Source organism: Muscardinus avellanarius, assembly GCF_963383645.1.
Source record: "Muscardinus avellanarius genome assembly, chromosome: 16".
Classification (NCBI taxonomy): Eukaryota; Metazoa; Chordata; class Mammalia; order Rodentia; family Gliridae; genus Muscardinus; species Muscardinus avellanarius.
The window spans coordinates 35,516,621-35,540,937 of record NC_137802.1 but is presented as its reverse complement, the minus strand read 5'-3'; the positions used below and the strand labels follow the sequence as shown (position 1 = coordinate 35,540,937).

General features: G+C 38.7%; 1 protein-coding gene across 1 annotated transcript in view; it reads left to right on the top strand.

The window, feature by feature from the left end:
* The window catches only part of MED13 (mediator complex subunit 13), a gene marked incomplete at both ends in the record, with an annotated part of 106,062 nt that overhangs the window by 17,088 nt on the left and 64,657 nt on the right, over positions 1–24,317 (top strand). The window contains 7 exons of the mRNA XM_080713403.1: positions 1,910–2,078; positions 10,399–10,544; positions 12,293–12,490; positions 15,094–15,288; positions 15,755–15,917; positions 16,078–16,188; positions 23,031–23,708. Of these exons, the coding sequence (XP_080569529.1) occupies positions 1,910–2,078; positions 10,399–10,544; positions 12,293–12,490; positions 15,094–15,288; positions 15,755–15,917; positions 16,078–16,188; positions 23,031–23,708 (1,660 nt within the window). The remainder of the gene's footprint in view (positions 1–1,909; positions 2,079–10,398; positions 10,545–12,292; positions 12,491–15,093; positions 15,289–15,754; positions 15,918–16,077; positions 16,189–23,030; positions 23,709–24,317) is intronic.

Sequence of the window (24,317 nt, the reverse complement as noted above, 5' to 3'; positions counted from 1 at the left end):
AAACAACAACAAAAAAAAAACCCACACCTTATTATTTTAAAGCTTACCTTATTATAAAAATCATAATTCATTGCTTTGAAAGATTTCTGTCATTTAGGAAACAGTTGAAAGAACAATATAGTCATCATTAACCTTCCCAGTGGTACAGAGTTGCTAGTGCAGTTAAAAGTGCACTGTCAGGCTTTTTAGTAAATATTTATTCTACCCATTTGTTGTATAAATTTTGAATATAAACAGTGTGTTACTTTTGGTAACATCTCTGCTTTTATTCAAAAGCTTATATAGGGTACTTAAATGAGAAATATTTAGTTTTCTTAATTGAAGGTGACTATTTATTTATTTATTTATTTATTTATTTGCAGGTCTGGGGATGGAACCCAGGGGCATTCAACCTCCGGGCTACACCCCCTGCCCTATTTTTTATTCTTTATTTTGAAAGCAGGTCTTACTTAGTTGCAGAGGGCCTCACTAAGTAGCTGAGGCTGTCTGTGAACCGCGATCCTCCGGTCTCAGCCTCCTGGATGCTGGGATTACATGCGTGCGCCACCACGTCCGGCTTATTTATTTATTTTATTTATTTTTGTGGTACTGGGGATGGAACCCAGGGGCATTCTACCTCCGAGCTACACCTCCAGCCCTATTTTCCATTCTTTATTTTGAAATAGGATCTCACTGAGTTGCAAAGGGCCTCACTAAGTAGCCAAAGCTGTCTAGGAACTTGGATTCCCCTGTCTTAGCCTCCCAAATGTCGGATTACAAGTGTGCGTCCCCACACCCGGCTAGATGACTCATATTTAGAATATGTTTATATGTACATACTGCCACTTGAATCCAGAGGTGTTCTACCTCCAAGCTACCTCTCAGCCCTTTTTATTTTTTATTATTTTTCATATTTGCAGTACTGGGAATTGAACCCAGGGGCATTCTAACTCTGAGGTACACCTCCAGCTGTGTGTGTGTGTGTGTGTGTGTGTGTGTGTGTGTGTGTGTGTGTGTGTTACTGAGGCTACAATACAGGGGCTTTTCTACCTCTGGGCTATACTCCCAGACCTATTTTATTCTTTATTTTGAAAAAGAGTCTCACTAAGTAGCAGAGGACCTCATACGTAGCTGAGGCTGGCTGAGAACCTGAGATCCTCCTGTGTCAGCCTCCCACTTCCTGGGATTACAAGCGTGCCCCACCATGCCCAGCTCTTGCTAAGTTATTGAGGCTGGCCATGAACCTGTGATCCTCCTATCTTAACTTCCTAAGTACTGAGATTATAAGTATGTACCACCTTGCTCAGCCAATATTTAAGTCTTCATATTTTCTCCCCAAGTACAGGATCTTATACTGAATAATAATTATAGGACTCATTTGTTGAAATGGGACTTAACAGTGGCTGATAATGTATTGCTTGTTAGTCTCTTTGCCTGTAGCTTCCTTTTTATTATTATCACTTTATAGTTGAGTTGTGGATTAGAATGCTGATCCATCATTTTCATTACTAACTAGCTAGTTTTTGTTTGCTTGCTTGGCATGCTGAATGTTTGGATAAATTAGGACAGAGTAACCTAATAAATGAGCCACTTTCAAAATTGGCATTAGAGGTATAGAGTATGCTTAGTATTTCCCAGGCTGTACAACTAAGTGTACTTTTATTGATATGGAAACCAAGTCATTATGTTTATCATATCATTACCATATTTTACATTGTGGAAAAATTATTTCTGGGCTGTTTAATAGAATGCTAAACTTATACCTTTTATTTCTTATGGACTAACTTTGAGATCTGATACTGTGATGTGTAGAGAGAGATTGAAGTGATTGTAACTTCATTTCTAAATTAAAATGGAGTTTATGGTTATAGATCTTAAACTGTGACCTTCTTTAGTACTTTACTTTTTGCTTCCTTCATTTCTCTTTTAGAAGAGGAAGATGGAGTGTGGGAGAATGGACTTTCCTATGAATGCCGTACTTTGCTTTTTAAAGCAGTTCACAATCTCTTGGAGCGGTGTTTAATGAACCGTAACTTTGTGCGCATTGGCAAGTGGTTTGTAAAGCCTTATGAAAAAGATGAGAAACCTATAAATAAAAGGTAAGCTATCTTATTTAACTTGGTATTTCTTTAGGTTTGTTCATTTCTATGATGTTACAAAAAATATGGAATGAAATACTTTATTGGCATGTTCAGGAGGTTAACTTTCGTATTGTTTTTTTTTTTTCTTTGCAGTACTGGGGATTAAACCCATATCCTTGTGGATCTTAGCAAAACATTCTATCACAGTACTATATTCCTACTTTTAAGTATTTCTTTTTTTGCCTTTCTTTTTTTTTTTTTTTTTTTTTTTTTTTGCCGGTCTGGGGATGGAACCCAGGGGCATTCAACCTCTGAGCTACACCCCCTGCCCTATTTTTTATTCTTTATTTTGAAACTGGGTCTCACTGAGTTGCAGAGGGCCTCACTAAGTAGCTGAGACTGTCCGGGAACCATGATCCTCCGGTCTCAGCCTCCCGAATGCTGGGATTACAAGCGTGCGCCACCACGCCCAGCTTTATTTATTTTTTATTTCTTTAGTTGCAGTACTTGGGTTGAACCTAGGGGTACTCTACATCCGAGCCTCTCTCTCTCTCTTTCTTTCTTTCTTTCTTTCTTTTTTTCTTTCTTCCTTTCTTTCCTTTCTTTCCTTGCTTTCTTTCTTGCAGGTGTGGGGATGGAACCCAGGGGCATTCGACCTCCAAGCTACACCCCCGCACTATTTTTTGTTCTTTGTTTCGAAATAGGGTCTCACTAAGTTGCGGAGGGTTTCACTAAGTAGCTGAGGCTGTCCGCAAACTGCGATCCTGAATGCTGGGATTACAAGCATGCGCCACCACGCCAGGCGCGGAGGGCCTCATTGAGTAGCTGAGGCTGGCTGTGAACCTGTGATACTCCTGTCTTGGTTCCCAAGTAGTGGGATTACAGGCATGTGCCACCATGCCTGGCTGTGATAGTTATCTTTAGATCCAGTTTTATTTATTTATTTATTTATTTATTTATTTATTTATTTATTTATTTTGGTGGTACTGGGGTTCCTGGAAGCCCTTTTACTAGGGCTACACTCCCAGACCTATTTTTATATTGTTTTTATTTTGAAACAGGGTCTCTTAAACCAGCACGGCTGGCTTCGAACCTGCGCGATCCTCCTGTCTCCGCCTCCCAAGCTCGGGGGATTACAAGCGTGCGCCACCACGCCCTAGCCGCCCGGCTAGCTCCAGTTTTAAAAGGCAATATAGAAGCCGGGCGTGGTGGCGCATGCTTATGATCCCATGGTTTCTTCGGGAGGCTGAGACCTGGAGGATCGTGGTTTGCGGACAGCCTCAGCTAGTGAGACCCTCTGCAACTTAGACCTGGTTTCAAAATAAAGAATAAAAAATAGGGCAGGGGGTGTAGCTCGGAGGTCAAATGCCCCTGGGTTCCATCCCCGGACCCACAAAAAAAAAACAAAAGGCAATATAAAATGTGTGCATTTGTATAAATACATGCATATGTGCATACATACAAGATAAAATCTTTGCTGACTATAATGGTAAAGGAGACGATTAGGTCAAATGTCTGGTTCAGTATGTTCATCAGTCCGTATCTGGGGACATAGAATTAAATTTTAGTAAAGAACTCCACAAAGAGAAATTTTGGTTTTGTGTGTTGATGTAGTAAAAGCGCACAGAAATGAGAGGACTATATTCCTAAGTGTTTGTGCCAAGTTGAATATTAGGGCAATAGCTGGGCATGTTGGCGCATGCTTGTAATCCCAGCACTTGGGAGGTCAAGGCAGGAAGATTGCATGTTCGAAGCCAGCCTCAGCAGCTTAGTGAGGCTGTCAGCAACTTAGACCCTGCCTCCAAATAAAATATAAAATAGGTCTAGAGGTGTAGCACTGAGGTAGAATGCCCTGGTTTCCATCCCTAACACCACAAAAATAAATAAATAAATAAATAAATAAATAAATAAATAAATAAAGTGAATATTAGGGCAAAATATGAAATTTATTCTTTTTCTTTTCCTTTGTGGTACATTATTGGATTAAATGCAGAGGTGCTCTTCCACTGAGCCTCTAGCCTGTTTTACTTTTTGAAACAGGGTCTTACTAAGCTGGCCAGGCTGGCCTCGAATTTGTAATCCTCTTGTCTCAGCTTCCTGAGTAGATGGTATTACAGGTGTAAATCACCATTCCCAGCCTTTGTTTTTTTTGTTTCCTTGTAAAGATATTTGGGCTGGGCATGGTGGCGCACATCTATACTTGGGAGACTGAGACAGGAGGGTCATAGGTTTGAGGCCAGCCTCAGCAATTTAGTGAGGCCCTCAGCAGCTTAGTGAGACCTAGTTTCAAAATAAAAAGTAAAATAGGGCTGGGGATGTTGCTCAGAGGTAGAATGCCCCTGTGTTCATTCCCCAGTACCATGGGGGGAAAAAGATGTTTTGGGCTGGGAGTGGTGTTGCACACTTATAATCCCAGTACTTGGAAGGCTGAGACAGGGAGATTACAGGTTTGAGGCCAACCTTGCCATATTCATGAATTTCAGTTTCAAAATAAAAAATAAAAAGAACTCAGCATATAGCTCAGAGGTAGAATGCCTCTGGGTTCAATCCTCAGTCCCTACCACTCTCTCCCTCCCACACGTAAAAAGGTATTTTGGATTGCCAGGCATGGTGGTGCAGGTTTGTAATCCCTGTGCTTGGGAGGTGGAGACAGGAGGATCACGCAGGTTCGAAGCCAGCTGTGCTGGCTTAAGAGACCCTGTTTTTTACCAAATAAAAAGTATAAAATAGGTCTGGGAGTATAGACTGGAGGCAGAGGATTTCCAGGAACCCCAGTACCACCAAAAAAAAAGGTATTTTGGATCTTGCTATTCAGTATGGTAGGTACTAGCCACTCATGGCTATTTAAATTAATTGAAATTAGGTCTGGGGATGTATCTCAGTAGTACAGTGCATGCTCAGTACACACAAGACCCTGGTTTTGATCTCTAGTACTGCAAAATACATAAATTAATTCAGTTCTTTAGTTTTGCAAGCCACATTTCAAGTGCACGTTATATGACTAATGACTAATGTATTGGGCAGTGACTGATATATAGTACCTTTTTTGTCATTGTGCAAAATTTTTTTGATTGGTATTTTATACAAGAGTCGTGTTTATAATTAAAACTATACTTTTTTAAAGTTGGGCATGGTGGTGCATGCTTGTAATACCAGTTATTTGGGAGGCTGAGACAGGAGGATGCAGGTTCAGCTTAGACTGTTTCTAAATAAAAGAAAAAAAAAATAGAACTAGGGGATATAGATTGGAGGTAAAATGCTCCTGGGTTCAGTTCCCAGTACTGCAAAAACAAAAATAAAACTATATTTTTGGTACTTCACTAAGGAAGTTGGCTGAGGTTTGTTTTTTAGACAGTAGAAACCAGGCATGGTAGACCATACCTGTGATTCCAGTAGTTGATGGACTGATCGCAGGTCTGAGGCCAGCCTCTTCAGCTTAGTGAGACCTGTCAGCAGCTTGGTGAGACTGTTTCTTTTTTTTTTGGTGGTACCACACTAGGCCATTTCAAGATTTAAAAGAAAAAAAAATTTAAAGGGCTGAAGTTGTAGCTTGGAGGTAGAATATTCCTAAACAAACAACCCTCCCCCCCCCCCAAAAAAAAAAAAACCACCAAGAAACAACAAAAACAGTAGAAGCTAGGTATGGTGGTACATTCCTGTAATCCCAGCTACTGGGAAGGCAGAGGCAGGAGGAGTGCCCATTAGAGGCCAGCCTGGGCAACTTAGTGCAACTCTACCTCAAAATAAAAATGAGACAAAAAGGGCTGGGATGTAACTTGGTGGTAGAGTGCTCCTGGGTTCTATTCCTAGTACATACATACATACATACATACATACATACATACATACATAGTAGATGAAAATATGCTTAAAGTTTTACCCATAAAGCTGTGCTTATCTTCTGTATCACATGGCTTTTACATGATCTCCTGATCTACAAAAATTGATTCCTAAGTACCATGAGATGTAAATCTCTGCTAGAAAGATAATAGAGCTGTTAGTAGCTTTAGGTTATCCTTTGGTTGGGTTTCATACTAACTGAAAGCCTGAACTTCTAGAGAAGCTAAGAGCTGATGCTGTGTGTGTGTGTGTGTGTGTGTGTGTGTGTGTGTGTGTGTGTGTGTGTGTGTGGTGTACTGGTGTTCCTGGAAACCCTTCTACCCCCGGGCTACACTCCCAGACTTATTTTATACTTTTTATTTGGAAACGGGGTCTCTTAAGCCAGCGAGTCTGGCTTCGAACCAGCGCGATCCTCCTGTTTCCACCTCCCAAGCGCGGGGATTACAGCGTGAGCCACCATGCCTGGCATGCTCTTATGATATTTAAGGATTTGTTTCCTCTCCTGTCTTCTGGGGTAGCATTATCTAATAGAAATATGAATCATGTAATTTTAAATTTTCTACTAGGCCATTAAAAGTAAAACAAAAACCAAAATGCAGATGAAACTAATTTAACTAATTCCTAATACATTATATACAAAATGATATTTTAGTATATAATTAAATTTACAAAAGATATTAATAAAATAATTTATTTTTTTTTTTTACTCAGCATTTGAAACCTAGTACTCTATCCTTAAAGTACATCTCATTTTGGATTCACTACATTTCAGTTCATCAGTAGTTACATGTGTATATTGACTGTAAACATGATTCTAGGGCTTTAAGACTAACTGAATTTGGTGTGGTGTTTATGGTCTGCAAATTCTCCTAGAATTGTCTGCTAAATTTTTAGTTTGCTCTAGAGTCTAGCAGGCAGGTAGAACCTCATATCTATGTCAAGTACCCACTGTCTGCTGAGTAGTTACTTCAGGCATGATACATTGTTTTACTTGTTCTCAGGAAGACAAATAGTTTAAAAAGGCTGATTTGTATAAATCAACAATAAGAACCGGAAGCCAGAAACTATGATAAGAAACCAGTGTGTTGGCATATGCTTGTAATCCCAGTATGGGAAGATAATGTCTTTTATTAGTTTGTTCCTGATATCTGTTGTCAATATTATTTGATATCACATTTCTGAAGTCTTGAGTGATGATATAATTACACTTATTGCCTATGATATTTGTCTATGATGCTTGAATTACTAGATTTACATGGTCAGATTTTAACATTTTCATGCTTTCCTTTTTTTTTTTTTTTTTTTTTGTGGTACTGGGTATGGAACCCAGAGGCATTCTACCTTCGAGCTACACCCTCAGCCCTATTTTTTATTCTTTATTTTGAAATAGGGTCTCACTGAGTTGCAAAGGGCTTCACTAAGTAGCCGAGACTGTCTGCTAACCTTGGTTCCCGGTCTCAGCCTCCCAAATGCTGGGATTACAAGGTGTGCCACCATGCCTAGCTGATCCTCTGCCTTATTTTTATTCTTTACTTTGAAACAGTTCTCACTAAGTTACAGAAGGCCTCACTAAGAAGCCAAGGCTGTCTGCGAACAAACTGTGATCCTCTGATCTCAGCCTCCTGAATGCTGGGATTACAAGCGTGTGCCATCACTCCTGGCTTAAGAAAGAGTTCTTAAACATTTTTTTTTTCCCACTGAAATTTTCTTATAGTTATCCCCGCCCCCTTTTCTTTTCTTTTTTTCTTCGATTAACACCAGAGGCATTCTACCTCCAAGTTATATCCCCAACCTGATTTTATTTCTAATTTGGAACAGAGAGCTTCACTATAAGTTGCTTAACTTGACTTCGAACCTGCAAACATCCTGCCTCAGACACCCAAGTACTGGGATTACAGGCATGTGCGGACACATCAGTTTCTTATTATAGTTTCTTGGTTCTTATTGTTGAGTTATACCCTTTTAGATGTGAGTGATAGTGAAGAATTCTTGTCTGAAGGGGAGAAGAGAGTAAGAGACTATTGCTTAAGCAGAACTGGCCCTATTTTTTATTCTTTATTTTGAAATGGGGCCTCACTATGTTGTAGAGTGCCTCACTAAGTAGCAGAGGCTGGCCTTGAACCTGAGATCCTCCTTGCGCGACGCACCAGACCCTGTAAAAAACATTATTTTTTGGGTGGAACTGGGGATGGAACCCAGGGGCCTTCTACCTCTGGGCTACACCCCCAGATCTGTTTTATATTTTATTGGGAAACAGAATCTCACTAAGCTGCTGAGGCTGGCTTCAAACCTGAGATCCTCCTGTCTTCGCCTTCAAGTACTAGAATTACAAGCTTGCATCACAACACCTGACAAAAAATTTTATTATATAAATTTTTCTTTTTTTGGGTCAGCTTTTTTATTTTCTTTTTGGTACTAGTGATGGAATCCAGGGGGCATTCTACCTCTGAGCTACACCCCCCAGCCCTATTTTTTATTCTTTATTTGGAAACAGGGTCTCACTGAGTTGTAAAGAGCCTCACTAAGTAGCTGAGGCTGTCCACAAACCGTGATCCTCCATTGGTCTCAGTCTCCCAAATGCTGGGATTACAAACGTATGCAACCATGCCTAGCTATAACTTTTTTTTTTTTTTTTTGGTGGTATTGGGGATGGAACCCTTCTACCTCCAGGCTACACTCCTAGACCTATTTATATTTTATTTGGAAACAGGGTCTCTTAAGCCAGCGAGGCTGGCTTCGAACCTGTGTGATCCTCCTGTCTCTGCCTCCCAAGCACGGGGATTACAAGCTTGCGCCACCATGCCTGACCAGCTATAACTTTTAATAAGCTATACCAATGGTCTTTTTTAGCTACTTTTAAAATAAATTAAAAAGATTTGGATCAGTCAAGTGCAGTAGTGAGAAGGAGGAATGAGGCGAACCAGTTTAATCTCTGACTATAAACAGTCATTTGAGCTAATTCATACCTTCAAACCAGTGTCTGTCAGGTACTCTTAAAATTTAAATAGTATACTTCAATTTTAATTTGTTTTATCAACATTGGACATTATGTATTAACTCATATATATATATACATATATATACATACATATATATACACACACATATATATACATACATATATATATATACACACACATATATATACACACACACACATTCACATACATTCTTAGTTCTGTATTTATTTTTCAGCTGTGTATGTGTGTGGGGGATCTGGAGATAGAACCCACTTAGCTATTGAGACAGATCCTACTAAGTTGCTGAGACTGGCCACAATCTTTGAATCTTCCTTCCTCGGCTTCCCGTTTTTACCTCTTTTATTTTTCCACTTGTTAGCTCTAGCATTACTTTACTACAACTTAAGTTCAATTCATTATGTTGTGTTTTGTCCAGAAAAAATTCATGAGGGCATATACGTAATTGGTTTTGAGTTGATTATTGTTTGTTTGTTAATTTTTGTGCTACTGGAACCCAGGGGCTTTTCTACCTCCGGGCTATACTCCCAGACCTATTTTATACTTTATTTGGAAACAGGGTCTCACTAAGTTGCTGAGAGCCTCACTCAGTAGCTGAGGCTGGCTTCGAACCTGTGCAATCCTTCTTTCTCAGCCTCCCAAGCACTGGGATTAGAAGCATGCACCACCACAACCTGGCTCAAAAGTTTTTTTTTTAATAGGAAGAAAGTTCTCCTTAGTTAAAATTTAGATTGGCAAGATAATTAATGGTTATGATTTTTGCATTTGTTCCCTTTCTTCTTCCTGTAAGAAAATGAACAAAAGGGAGGGTGTGATGGTTTATGCCTGTAATTCCAGCATGTAGGAGGCTTGAGGCATGAGGATTGCTTGAGCCCATGAGTTCAGCACCACCCTGGTTTATTATTTATTATTATTTATTATTTCTGAATTGGGCTATATCCAATCAATATAATCTCCTATCAACCAATAAAATTATCTGGTTTGTGGACAGCTACTTAGGTTTGTGGACAGCTACTTAGGCCCTTTGCAGCTCAGTGAGACCCTGTTTCAAAAATAAAAAGACTAAAAACATAGGGCTGGGAGTGTAGCCTGGAGGTAGAAAAAGCCCCTGGGTTCCACCCCCAGTACCACAAAAGAAAAGAAAGAAGATAAAAAACAGGGCTGGGGGTGTAGCTCAGAGGTAGAATGCCCCTGGGTTCAATCCCTGGTTTAAAAAAAAAAAAGACCATACTGTTTTGGAACCCTACTACTTTCCATTGAACTCCCTTCCCCAACTTAACTTATGTAGCTATATAATAATTGTTTATGTGGATATATTTATCTTGTTTAACTGGTTAATCTATTTTTAGATTTTTAGAAATTATAATAGTGCTTTGAAGAACATTTCTTACACTAAATCTTTGCTCCTATTCATGGTCTTTTTCTTCAGAAAATGAAGAATTTCTGGGTAAAGAGAATATGCACTTTTGTGGTGTAACTTTTTTATTTATCACTAAATACAACTCTTTCTTTTTTATTAGTGAACACTTGTCCTGCTCCTTCACCTTTTTCTTGCATGGAGACAGCAATGTTTGTACCAGTGTGGAAATTAACCAACATCAGCCTGTATACCTTCTCAGTGAAGAGCATATCACCCTTGCACAACAGTCTAACACCCCATTTCAAGGTAGAGGATTTTATTGGCTTAGGCATATGATCTTTTACTGTTACTTCAAGAAGATCCTTATTGAAATCGATAATTTTACATTTTGGCTTTGGTGGAATTCCCTCCTGATCTTTATCCTAGCAATAATATAATGTGTTTCCTATCTTCTACCCCATTATAGGAGTAAGTAAACAAAAATTTTTTTTCACACAATGATTATTTTTAAGTACTTATACACAATTTTAAAATATTCTATTAAATAGAATATTTCTGATATATGTATTAATATTTCCCAGGCATAAACCATGTTTAATATAGGTACATAGGAGTATTGATATAATTTTTTTCCTGGGGGTGGAACCCAGGGGGCATTCTACCTCTGAGCTACACCCCCGAGCTTACTTTTTATTTTTTATTTTATTTATTTTATTTTTATTTTTATTTTTATTTTTATTTTTATTTTTTGGTGGTACTGGGGTTCCTGAAAGCCCTTCTACCTCCGGGATACACTCCCATAGGCTACACTCCCAGACCTATTTTTTTAACTTTTTTATGTGGAAACAGGGTCTCTTAAGCCAGAGAGGCTGGCTCCGAACCAGCGCGATCCTCCTGTCTCCGCCTCCCAAGCGCAGGGATTGCATGCATGCGCCACCACGCCCGGCTTATTTTTTATTTATTTATTTATTTAATTTTTTTATTATTTTTTTTGAAACAGGCTCTCACTAAGTTGCTGAAGGCCTCACTTAGTAGCTGAGACTGGCTGAGAACCTTCAATCCTCCTGTCTCAGCCTCCCTAGTGGGATTACAAGCAGGTGTTACTGCCCCCTGCTATTTGATCTAATTTATACCACAAATATGATTCAGCTCTAGCAGAAGTGTTTTATAAGATTGTCTCGAGCTAGGCATGGTGGCACATGTTTATAATCCCAGTACATGAGAAGTTGAGACAGGAGGATCACAGGTTAAAGGATGGCCTCAGCAAGTAGTGAGACTCTTATCAACTTAGTGAGACCCTGTTTCAAAAATAAAAAGCCAGGCATGATGGCTCATGCTTGTAATCCCAGCACTTGGGAGCCTGAGACAGGATGATTCGCAGTTTTGTGGCCAGCCTTAGCTACTTAGTGAGGCCTCTGCAAAATAGAGAATAAAAATTAGGGATGGGTGCCAGGCATGATGGTGCATACTTGTAATCCCAGCATTTGGGAGGCTGAGACAGGAGGATTGTGGTTAATGGACAGCCTCAGCTACTTAGGCCCTTTATAACTCAGTGAGACCTGTTTCAAAATAAAGGGGGGGAAAAAAAGGTCTGGGAGTATAGCTCAGAGGTAGAATGCCCCTGGGTGCTACCCCTGGTACCGCAAAAAAGGGGAAGTTTTTTATTATTTTAATTTTAAGCCTAGTGTTTGCTTTGAATGTATGTGTCAATACATCATAAATACTTTGATGTATATGTTTACATTGTTTTTCCTCAAGTTATTTTTCTTTGGAGGAATCAAGAGAAATTGAAGGATATACAGATACCCTTAGTTCATGTTAGAATTCTACATATTTCTAATTTGAGGGCAGACAAATTTTAACCGTTTTAATAATTTTGGTGTTATACTTTATCTTCAAATTATGAAGCATAATAACTTGCTTTTCTATGGAATGATCATTATGGATTTCCTTTTCTGTTTTAGAATTGCATACTTACTTGCCACAGTGTTCAGTGTGATCTTATTTGGTGTAAGTCTTTACTTATTTATTTGATGTCTGCTCTGGGTTTCTAGTTATCTTAAGCCCATTTGGACTAAATGGCACTCTCACAGGACAGGCATTCAAGATGTCTGATTCAGCTACAAAAAAATTGATTGGTGAATGGAAACAATTCTATCCTATCTCATGTTGCTTGAAGGAGATGTCTGAAGAAAAACAGGAAGATATGGATTGGGAAGATGATTCTTTAGCTGCCGTAGAAGTTCTTGTTGGTATGAATTCTGAGTATTAATCCTAAAGGGCAACTGTGGCTGTCTGTAGTAGATTTTGCTGAATGACAAAGAACTCTAATGCCTCACTGGCTTTTAATACCAAATATTTATTTCCTGCTCATATTGCATAAGGCTTAAAGCTTGACCATGGTTTGGCTCTATATATTTTCTAATTCTGCAATCTAGGTTAAAGGAGTACCCAGTATCTGAGACATGCTGTTTTTGTGAGAACAAGGGAATAATAGGGATCACGCCTAACCACCTAAGTGTTTTTAAAGCTTTCCTGGGATACAGTATATTTTACATTTACTCATATTGCATAGTTTCCTGACCAAGTCAAAGTCTTTGGGATAGGGAAATATATTCTCTTTAGAGGGAAGCATGAGTAGAGGTGGGACAAGAATAGTTATGAGTGAACTAATATTTGAATACTGAAAAGTTGACAAACTGTGTTAGTAAAACTCACTTCAGTAACAATATGTTCCACTTGTGGCTTTGGCGTGCTCTGCTTGGGTCAGCTCTTTTCAGATTGGCTCTGTTTTGTGTGACTTTTCATTCAAAGACCTCGTTAACAGGATGTCTCTTAATTGGTCCATACTAATCTCATAGCAAAAGATAGAAGTAGAAGAGGCTATACTGACCCTGCTGTGCAAGGACTGTTTAAGCTTCTCTTAGGATGTGGCATATATCATTTCCCACATGCCATATATCACATTTCAGAATAAGTCAGACAGCCATGCTTGACAGATGGGGTGAGGACATATATATATATGTGTACTCTACCTTAGGGGACATGGGGAATGTGCAATTGAACAAACAATTGGGATTAGAATCTATAATACTGTAATTTAGTATTAATGTTTTGTATTAAGATTGTACCACATTTTTTAAGAAGGATTACCAGTGTGCAGTTTCAATAAAGTCATTACAATAGAATAGTTGTGACAGAAACAGAATACAAATATTTATAAGGCTTTTAAAATAAACACGTAAGCCAGGCATGGTGGTGCATGCTTGTAATCCCAGTACTTGGGAGGCTGAGACAGGAGTATTTCAGGTTCTTGGCCAGCCCTAGCAACCTCATGAGGCCCTCTGCAACTTATTGAAACCCTTTTTCAAAGTAAAGCATAGAAATGGGACTGGGGGTGTAGTTCAGAGGCAGAATGCCCCTGAATTCAACCCCCAGTACCACACACCAAATAAATAAATAAAATAATAATAATAAATAAATTATACATAGAGAAGAAACAGAAAACGGTCCAGCTCAGAGGTAGAATGCCCCTGAGTTTAATCCCCAGTACCACATACCTAATAAACATTTAAAATAGATATATAGAGAGAAGAAACAGAAAATGGTCCATAATTCTTGTGCCCAGATTACCTTTAAATTTTTAAAATAAAATTTTAAAAAGTAATACATAGTATAGTGAGCCAGATGTACAAAAGGATATTTAAAAAACTCAAATATAAGCCATGCATGCTGGTAAATGCTTATAATTGCAGTACTTGGGAGGCTGAGGTTTGTGGCCAGCCAGCTTCAGCTAGTGAGACCTCTGCAAACTTAGACTCTGTTTCAAAGTAAAGAATAAAAAAATAGGGCTGGGGGTATAGCTTGGGAGTAGAATGCCCCTGGGTTCATTCCCTAGTTAAAAAAAAAAAAAAAAAAAAAGAGCAAAAAGTTGGGTGTCGTGGCACATGCCTGTAATCCTAGTACTTGGGAAGCTGAGACAGGAGGATCACAGGTTCAAAGCCAGTCTTAGCAACTTAATGAGATCCTGTTTCCATATAAGAAATAATGGACTGAGCCAGGAGTGGCACACACTTGGGAGGATCCCAGTACTTGGGAAGCTGAGGCAGTTAGGATAGTGGTTCCCAGCCAGCCTCAGCAACTTGTGAGGCCCTCCGCAACTTAGTGAAACCCTATTTCAAAATAAAGAATAAAACAGGCTGGGGGTGTAGCTCAGAGATAGAATGTTCCTGGGTTCAATCCCCAGTATAGGAAAAATAAATAGATAAATAAATAAATAAATAAATAAATAAATAAATAAATAAATAACTGTAGCTTTGAGATAGAACACTCCTGGGTTCAATTCCCAATACCACAAAAAACAAGACAAACAATAAAACCACCCCCAAACACTCATAGAACAACTAACAATGAAAAGAGTAAACTGTTTTCTTTTTTAAGTCTCTTTCACTAAAGGTAACCACTAATACCTTATTGTAGTTTCTTCTCTGGAAAAAAAAAAAAAAGATGAAGCCAGGCAAGGTGGTACACGCTTGTAATCCCAGTAATCTCAGTACTCAGGAAGCAAAGTCTGGAGGACCACAGGTTGAGGCCAGCCTCAGCAATTCAGAGAGACCCTCAGCAACTTAGGCCCCCTTTCAAAATTGAAAAAGAGAGAGAGAGAGAGAGGGCTGGAGGTATAGCAACCCCCAGTACAAAAAAAAACACTTTATGTCAAAAGAACATGTGTTGCTAAAATTGCTTTTATTAAGCAAATGATATATCTACTTTTCCTTTATAGTATTTTTGAATGAAACTAATTTCACTACATCCTCAATAGTAACTGATTTTCCTGTCCCATTTTTTTCCCTTTTAGCTGGTGTCCGAATGATCTACCCAGCATGCTTTGTTCTAGTCCCTCAGTCAGACATTCCTACTCCTAGTTCTGTGGGTTCCTCTCACTGTTCAACTTCTTGCTTGGGTGTCCACCAAGTGCCTGCTTCTACAAGAGATCCTGCTATGTCTTCGGTTACTCTTACACCACCTACATCTCCTGAGGAAGTCCAAACAGGTATTACACTAACTCGTTTATTTTGAAGTAGTTGTAAACTAACTGAAAAGTTGAAAGTATAATATGAGTAGCCTCCCTTATCTGATAGATTCTCACATTTAACATTTGCTCATCATCATCTCTGTATATGTACATTATTTATTTAAGTGTCTTGCTGCAGACTGAACCCAGGGCCGCATGCATACTACCTCATGCAAGCGCTCTACCTATAAACTATAACCCCAGCCCCAATAATATTTGATCCTCCAAATCAGGAAATCAACATTGACATACTACTATCCAATTTATACTCCCAGTTTAAGGTTTTTGCTTTCTTTATTTACAGTAAATGCTTTTGGACTAAAAATATAAGTAGGCTTATCAGATAGCTAGAGTAAATTTTATCAGAAATTAATATAACCCACAAATAATGTTATTTTAAACCTACTTTATTACAGCCTGTTCTTTTTTGTTTGTTTGTTTACAGTTGATCCTCAGTCTGCCCAGAAGTGGGTCAAATTTTCTTCAGTGTCTGATGGCTTCAACTCTGATAGTACTAGCCACCATGGTGGGAAAATACCCAGAAAACTAGCAAGTCATGTGGTGGATAGAGTTTGGCAAGAGTGCAATATGAACAGAGCACAGAACAAGTATGTTTTTCATTTCCAAGTTTTAAAAGTTTCATGTTTGTAATTATGTATAATTAGGTAAAACAGTCAACTGATTTTTTTAAAAAAATTAATGTTAATGCTAAATTCAAGTTTTAACAGAAAATTGAGTCTTGAAGAATTATATAATTTTAAATTTTAGGAGGAAGTATTCTGCTTCATCAGGTGGCCTATGTGAAGAAGAAACAGCTAACAAAGTAGCATGCTGGGACTTTGTCGAAGTCACACAAAGAACAAATTGCAGTTGTTTGAGGTAAATTGTTTTCCAGCTGATTAATGCTAGCATGTGTATGCATGTGATTGTTTTTTATGCTACTAAATACTTACACCTTATTTTGTTTCAGTGGCCTATGTAAACACAACATATTAAGATTTGTTTCCTAAAGAAATGTGAGGGGAAAAAATCAGCTGGGCGTGGTGGTGCATGCTTGTAATTCCAGTGCTTGGGAGGCTGAGACAGGAGGATCACATAGGTTCAAAGCCAGCCTCAGCTACTTAGTGAGGCTCTCAGCAACTTAGTGAGACCCTGTTTCCAAATAAAGTATAAAATAGGGCTGGGAGTATAGCCCGGAGGTAGAAAAGCCCCTGGGTTCCACCCCCAGTACCACCACACACACACACACACACACACACACACACACACACACACACACACACACACGATCAGTAATGTGAAGTTGACTATGGAAGTAGACACAATAACCAGAGATAGACTATAAAAGCTTTTTCTAGCAGCCAAGTAGAAGTGAATTTTTATTTTTTATTTTTTTGCAGTACTGGGAATTGAACCCAGGGGCATTCTAACTCTGAACTGTGCTCCCAACCCTATTTTTTTATTCTTTATTTTGAAACAGGGTCTAAGTTGCAAAGCACCTCTCTAAGTAGTTGAGGCTGGCTTTGGACCTACGATCCTACTGTCTCATCCTTCCAAGTACTGAGATTACAAAAGTGCATCACCATGCCCGGCTAAAAGAGAATTTTTTGTAAGATAAAAGACACACATACCTCTTGAGATAGCCATTTCTCGAGGGCACTATGTCTTAGGCATTTCTCCCAAGCATTCATATAAGAGAGATCATACAGCTGGTTGTGATGATATAGCCAGTACTTGGAAGGCTGAAATGTGAGGATTGTAGGTCGATTACAGACTCAGCACCTTAGTGAGAACCTGTTTCAAAATAAAATAGAGCTGGGGGATATAGCTTGAAGGTAGAAGGCCCCTAGGCTCTACTTTCAGTACCACAAAAAAAGAGGTGATACAAGATATACTATATAAAAATTTCCAGGTTTGTTTGGGGGTTTTTTGTTTGTTTGTTTTGAAGTAAAACAAAAACAAAACAGAGGATGGAACCTGGAGGCATTATACCTGTTGAGCTACATTCCCATCCCTACTTTTTATTCTTTATTTTGAAACAGGATCCCACTAAGTTGCAGGGGGCCTCACTAAGTAGCTGAGGCTGGCCACAACTGGGATCCTCCTATCTCATCCTCCCAAATGCTGGGATTAAAAGTGTGTGCCATAGCCGGGTGTGGTGGCGCATGCTTGTAATCCCCAGGCTTTGGAGGCTGAGACAGGAGGATCCCGGTTCGTGGCCAGCCTCAGCTACTTAGTGAGGCTCTCAGCAACTTAGTGAGACCTTGTTTCCAAATAAAAATATAAAATAGGTCTGGGAGTATAGCCTGGAGGTAGAAAGCCTCTGGATTCCACCCCGAGTACCATCAAAGGGGGGGGTAAAAAGTGTGTGCCACCATAACTGACTTTCCAGTTATTTTTAAAATACGAGATAAGTGTTTTGTACAGCAAGTTCTTAAAGCACTCCTTGGGCGGCTGTTGGTGAATTGCTGAAATTGAAAGGAACTAAAGCTGTGGTATTTTTTTAAATTTACTTTATTTATTTTTGTATGTATGTTTGTATTTATTTATTTTTTGTGGTACTGAGGTTGGAACCCAGGGGCTTTTCTACCTCTGGGCTATACTCCCAGATCTCTTTTATACTTTATTTGGAAACAGGGTCTCACTAAGTTGCTGAGAGCCTCACTCAGTAGCTGAGCCTGGCTTCGAACTTGTGCAATCCTCCTGTCTCAGCCTCCCAAGTGCTGGGATTACAGGCAAGCAGCACCATGCCCGGCTTGAAAGCTGTTGTATTTTTAGAACTGTAGTTTTTTCTTTTTTGTGATGATCCTTCTTTGCAAACTACAAGCTTTCTAATTGTGTTGTTGAAAGATTTGTAACAGAATGCGTGAACTTGGATTTCTTTAGGCAGTTTTTTCATTTTATATTTTGGGGCTTTTTGATGAGATTTGGTTATCAGAACCTTGATTTATTATTTTATTCTTTGTGTGTCTGTGTGGTACTAGGGATGGAACTCAGGATATTCTACCTCCGAGCTATACCCCCAGCCTTATTTTGAAATGTCTGAGTTGCAAAGGGCCCAAGTAGCTGAGGCTGCCCTCGAATCACAATCCTCCTGTCTCATACTCCCAAATGCTGGGATTACAAGCATGTGTCATCACACCTGGCTGTTTTATCCTTATTAAAGGTAGATCACAGGCTTTTATAGTCAAGAAACCAATAATGGTGTTGGTGTACCTAACTAGGAGTTTGTCATTGGATAAATTGCCAGCCTTCTTTCCATTGGAAGGGAACCAAAGGAATGGAGTGCCTACAGTTTAGGGCCAAGGTTTATCCTACATTAGCTTTATTTGTTTGAATATAATGGCAATCTCAAGAGTTGTGGTATATTTCTGTATAGATCGAGTGTTTTTTGGTTAAAGAATGGTAATCTTTTAAAGTCTGATAACATTGTCAAAAGCTTACCTTTATTGTTGATAGATTAGAATAAAAATATGGACATGTTATCTTTTATTTAGCAGTTTAAAATAAATACAACTGCAACTTTTTAAATATAACTTATGTGAGAATATGGGCTGGTGTATTTTGTGATACATAAAAGTTAAGTGGAATTTAGGTTTGACTGAAGTTTTTATAAGTAAAGATTTTTTAAAAAATAGTCACATTCATTTATTTATGTATTGTCTATGGTATGTTTGTCCCATAGTGACAGAGTGTAATACAAGCATGGGTCATTTAACAGTGATATATTGATGAGAAGTTAGGGGATTTCATAGTGCAAATAGCATAAAGTATATTTCCCCAAACTGATAGCTACATTGTCACTGGGCAGTATAATGTCATGGGAGTACTGTTATATCTGCATCCCATCATTGTTACACTGCACATGGGTGTGGTTTGGAAACTGACTCCCTGATTCCCAGGGCCTAAGATAGTTACTGTCTGGTTGCTTTCAGAATAATTTGCCAATCTCTAGACTAAGACCAATATATTTGAATGAAATTAGGCATTTCTTTCCCAATACTGACATTTTTTTTTTATCAAGCAGTTTTTAATTTTTGGAGCCTAATCAAGACTTTTATTCTTTTTGAAAAGATGTAATTTTGAGTGTTTTGTCTAAAGCAGTTTTAGGGAAAGGCACTCAAATGCATTTGGTAGCATCAATTTAAATTCTTGGTCTTTACGCTGATTTTTTTTTTTTTTTTTTTTTTTTTTTTGTACTGGGGATGGAACCCAGGGGCATTCTACCTCTGAGTTACATGCCCAGCCCTATTTTTTAGTCTTTTTATTTTTTGAAACAGGGTCTCACTGAGTTGAGAAGGGCCTTGCTAAGTAGCTGAGGCTGTCCGCGAACTGCATTCCTCTGATCGCTGCCTACTCAATGCTGGGATTACAAGTATGCACCATCACACCCGGCTGAACTTTTATTTATTTGTTTGTTTATTTATTTATTTACTTTTGGTAGTACTGGGGTTCCTGGAGACCCTTCTACCTCTGGGCTACACTCCCAGACCTATTTTATACTATTTTTATTTGGAAACAGCGTCTCTTAAACCAGTGCGGCTGGCTTCGAACCTGCACGATGCTCCTGTCTCCGCCTGAAGTGCGGGGATTACAAGCATGCACCACCACGCCTGGCTCTATTTTTATTTATTTATTTTTTGCAGGTCTGGGGGTAGAACCTCTGAGCTATACCCCCTGCCCTATTTTTTATTCTTAATTTGAAACCAGGTCTCACTGAGTTGCAGAGGGCCTCACTAAGTAGCTGAGGCTGTCCGCAAACCGTGATCTTCTGGTCTTAACCTCCCAAATGCTGGGATTACAAACGTGCGCCATCACGCCTGGCTTGAACTTTTATTTTTATTTTTATTTTTATATTTTATTTTATTTTTGGTGGTGCTGGGGTTCCTGGAAACCCTTCTACCTCCAGGCTACACTCCCAGACCTATTTTATACTTTTTTGTATTTGGAAACAGGGTCCCTTAAGCCAGCAAGGCTGGCTTCGAACCTGCCCGATCCTCCCATCTCCACCTTCCAAGTGCAGGGATTATAAGCGTGCACCACCACGTCTGGCGAACTTTTATTTTTAAAAAGTTGTTTTCTAGCCAGGGCCAGTAGTGCACATGTTTAATCCCAGTACATGGGAAGCTGAGAAAGGAAGATCACATATTTGAGGCCAGCCTCAGCTACTTGGTGAGATCTTGTTTCAAAATAAAATAGGGCTGGGGCGTAGCTCAGAGGTAAAATGTACCTGGCTTCAACCTAGATAAAGCTGTGTTGCTTTATATTTTGTTACATCAGAAGACACAGTGTCTGTTGTTCAGGTCCCCCCCACCCCCCCATTTTTGCAGTATTGGGGATGGAACCAAGGGACATAATACCTCCCACTCTATTTTATTTTTTATTTTGATACAGGGTCTCACTAAGTAGTTGAGGCTGGCTGCGAACCACAATCCTCCTGTCTCAGCCTTCCAAGTACTGGAATTAGAAGCATGTGCCATCATGCCTGGCTTTTCTCCCTTTGAAATCTTTAATATCTTTCTTTTTCCTTGCCTTGGTGCATTATTGAAAAACTTTAATAAAATGTTAAATGGAAATGTTTAATTAATATTCCTGCTTAGAGTTTTTTCAGTCTTCTGTTGAGTGTGGTAATTAGTTATTACTTGTAGCTGTTTTTAACATATTGAGCAAGTTCTCTTCCAGTACTTGCTTGCTGAGCCTTTTAATATGAGTAGTGTTGAATCTTGTATGTTTTTATGTATTTATTGAGATAATATGGCTCTCGTAAGTTAATGTGATGAATAATGCTTATTTTTCCCCCATTTTTAATGCCAAAACTTATATTCCTAGGATAAAGCCCCATTTTGTCATGCCGTATTATTCCTTTATATTTCGGCCAGTTGGGTTGGTACTTTTGCAATAATTATTTACATCTGTTGATGATTTTTATCTTTGTTCTTAAGGGATATTGGTTTATGATTTTCTTATCACATCTTTGGTTTTGGTATTTGAATAATAGTGGATTTATCCTCTTTTTTTGATAACTTTGATGCTTCTCATCCTATGCACAATAACTTGTTTCGAACTCTGTATGAAAATATGTCTCAGCATGTTTATCAGGAAGTTCTTTGAAAAACTGCCTGCTGCTACTTTAAAAAATAGTATAATTATTAACACATAAATATTGTATAAATTAATGGGCAAACACATAAACTCCTTATCTAACTACTTTGTGTATATGTGGGGGGGTACTGGAGATTGACCCAGAGGCTCTACCTCTGAGCTTTATCTCCCTACTTTAAATGTTTTGTTTTAAAACAGGGTCTCCTTAATTTAAGGTTATAACTAAGTTGCTAAAGCTGGCCTCAAACCTGCACTCCTCCTGTCTCCCTCTCTAGTTCTCGGATTATAGGCATGTGCCATTATGTCTTCCTCTGACTTTTAAAGTAGTAGCTTTGCCGGGTGTGGTGACGCACACTTATAATCCCAGCATTTGGGAGGCTGAGAGAAGAGGATTGTGGTTTGTGGACAGCCTCAGCTACTTAGTGAGGCCCTTTGCAACTCAGTGAGACCCTGTTTCAAAATAAAGAATAAAAAATAGGGCTGGGTTTGTATCTCGGAGGTAGAATGCCACTGGGTTCCATCCTCAGTACTGAAAAAAATAAATTAAAGCAGTAGCTTCTTAGTGCAAAAAATATATTTTAGTTGGGTGTGGTGGCACACACCTATAATTTCAGTACTTGGGAGGCTGAGACAGAAGCATTAAAAGGGTTTAAGGGTAGCCTCAGCAATACTGTTTCAAAATAAAAGGGCTGAGGCTGTTGCTTGGAAGTAGACTGCCTCTGGGTTCAATCCACACTACCAAAATAAGTATATATGATGTGTGTGTATTTGTATATGCACACAAAAAATTTAACATACATATATGTATCAGTTTCAGTTAGTTTGGAAATTTTAGAGTGGACTGAAAGGATAGATCCAGCAAAATTATTAGATTTTTAGACATAGGATTTAAATTTTCAGTTTAGAATTGCTTCAAATTATGAGGAAGAAGTTATTTTAGGCATTGTTTTTTTCTAGTCAGTTGATTCTGTTGTGCTAAGTCTTGGGAGAAGATAGGGTTGTTGTGAGGCCAGTCAGTCATCCGGCTCCAGCACTGTCCAGCCTGATCTAAGTTTTATTTTTTGTCCAAGCTGGTGATGGAACCTAGGGCATTGCACATACGAAGCCAGTGCTCTACCACTGAGCTACTCTGTAGCCCTCACACTGATGTAACTCTACTTCAGTAGAGTGGAATATACTTTCTAGTCACTTGTTTTAGAATTGTAGCTGATTGCCAAGCTCACCCAAGCCATTATTTCATAAGTTATTCTGAAATATCAAGAAAAATAACATGAATTTCAAACTTTTTATACCTTTTTATCTGAAAATAACTAGAATCTTCCCTTTGTATTTAGATACTAAGATATTTAGGCTCTATAGGCAAATCACTAGCTAATCATCCTTAACTGTCTGATCACATAAGCTATTAAATGAACATGAGCAAGTTAGCTTCGATGAATCACTCTGCATGTTCTTATGTCACTGAACAAAGTATGTTTTCTATGTTAATTCAAATGATAGTCTTTGTAATTTCATATTTGAAAAACAAATGATATCTGAAATGTCTAATAGTGTTAACTTTATACACTTGGCTATAATAGTGATACTCTAAATATGAAACATTTCTTTTAACTTTCCAGGCACAAAAATCTCAAACCAAGAAATGCTGGACAAGGACAGGCACCAGCTTTAGGTCAGCAACAAGTACTTCCTAAGCACAAGACCAATGAGAAGCAAGAAAAGAGTGAAAAGCCACAGAAACGCCCTCTGACTCCTTTTCACCATCGTATATCTATTAGTGATGATGTTGGCATGGACACAGATTCAGCCAGCCAAAGACTTGTGATCTCTGCCTCAGACAGTCAAGTGAGATTTTCAAACATCCGAACTAATGATGTAGCAAAGACTCCTCAGATGCATGGCACCGAAATGGCAAATTCACCTCAACCACCCCCACTTAGTCCTCACCCATGTGATGTGGTTGATGAAGGAGTGACTAAAACACCTTCAACTCCTCAGAGCCAGCATTTTTATCAAATGCCAACACCGGATCCCCTGGTTCCTACTAAACCAATGGAAGATAGGATAGACAGTTTGTCCCAGTCTTTCCCACCTCAATTCCAGGAAGCTGTAGAACCTACAGTATATGTTGGTACAGCTGTAAACTTGGAAGAAGATGAAGCAAACATAGCCTGGAAGTATTACAAGGTCCCAAAGAAAAAAGATGTTGAATTTTTACCACCTCAACTTCCAAGCGATAAATTCAAGGATGATCCAGTTGGACCTTTTGGACAGGAAAGTGTAACATCAGTTACAGAGTATGTATTTTTTTTAATAGTCACTACTATAAGTTAAGGGTAGAAGTATGTAAGTTCTTAATAGTACTACAGGATTGGTTTCAAATTAGGATTTACATAATAAATCCTTTGGGTAGTTGTATAATTTACTCTGTTAAAGACCTCTTTCTTTAAAGGTTCTCAGGGAACCTCTTTAAAATATCTCATACACAGCCGGGTGTGGTGGTGCACGCTTGTAATCCCCGCGCTTGGGAGGCTGAGACAGAAGGAACGCACAGGTTCGAAGCCAGCCTCAGCTACTTAGTGAGGCTCTCAGCAACTTAGTGAGACCCTGTTTCCAAATAAAGTATAGAATAGGTCTGGGAGTATAGCCCGGAGGTAGAAAAAAAAAATCTTATACACAGAAAAATAGAGAAGATAATAGAGAAACACTTAAGTATCCATTAGCCAACATAAGTATTTTGTGTTCAGTTAGAATCCCTGTGTATTACTTTTTTCTTCATTCTTCCTCTGTCCTGATTTTGGTGCGTATAACTTCTATACATGTCTTTATATGTGTAGCTCTAGTTAATTCTATATAATTGTTTTGTTTATTATGACTATACTATTTATAATCTACCCTCTAGAAGA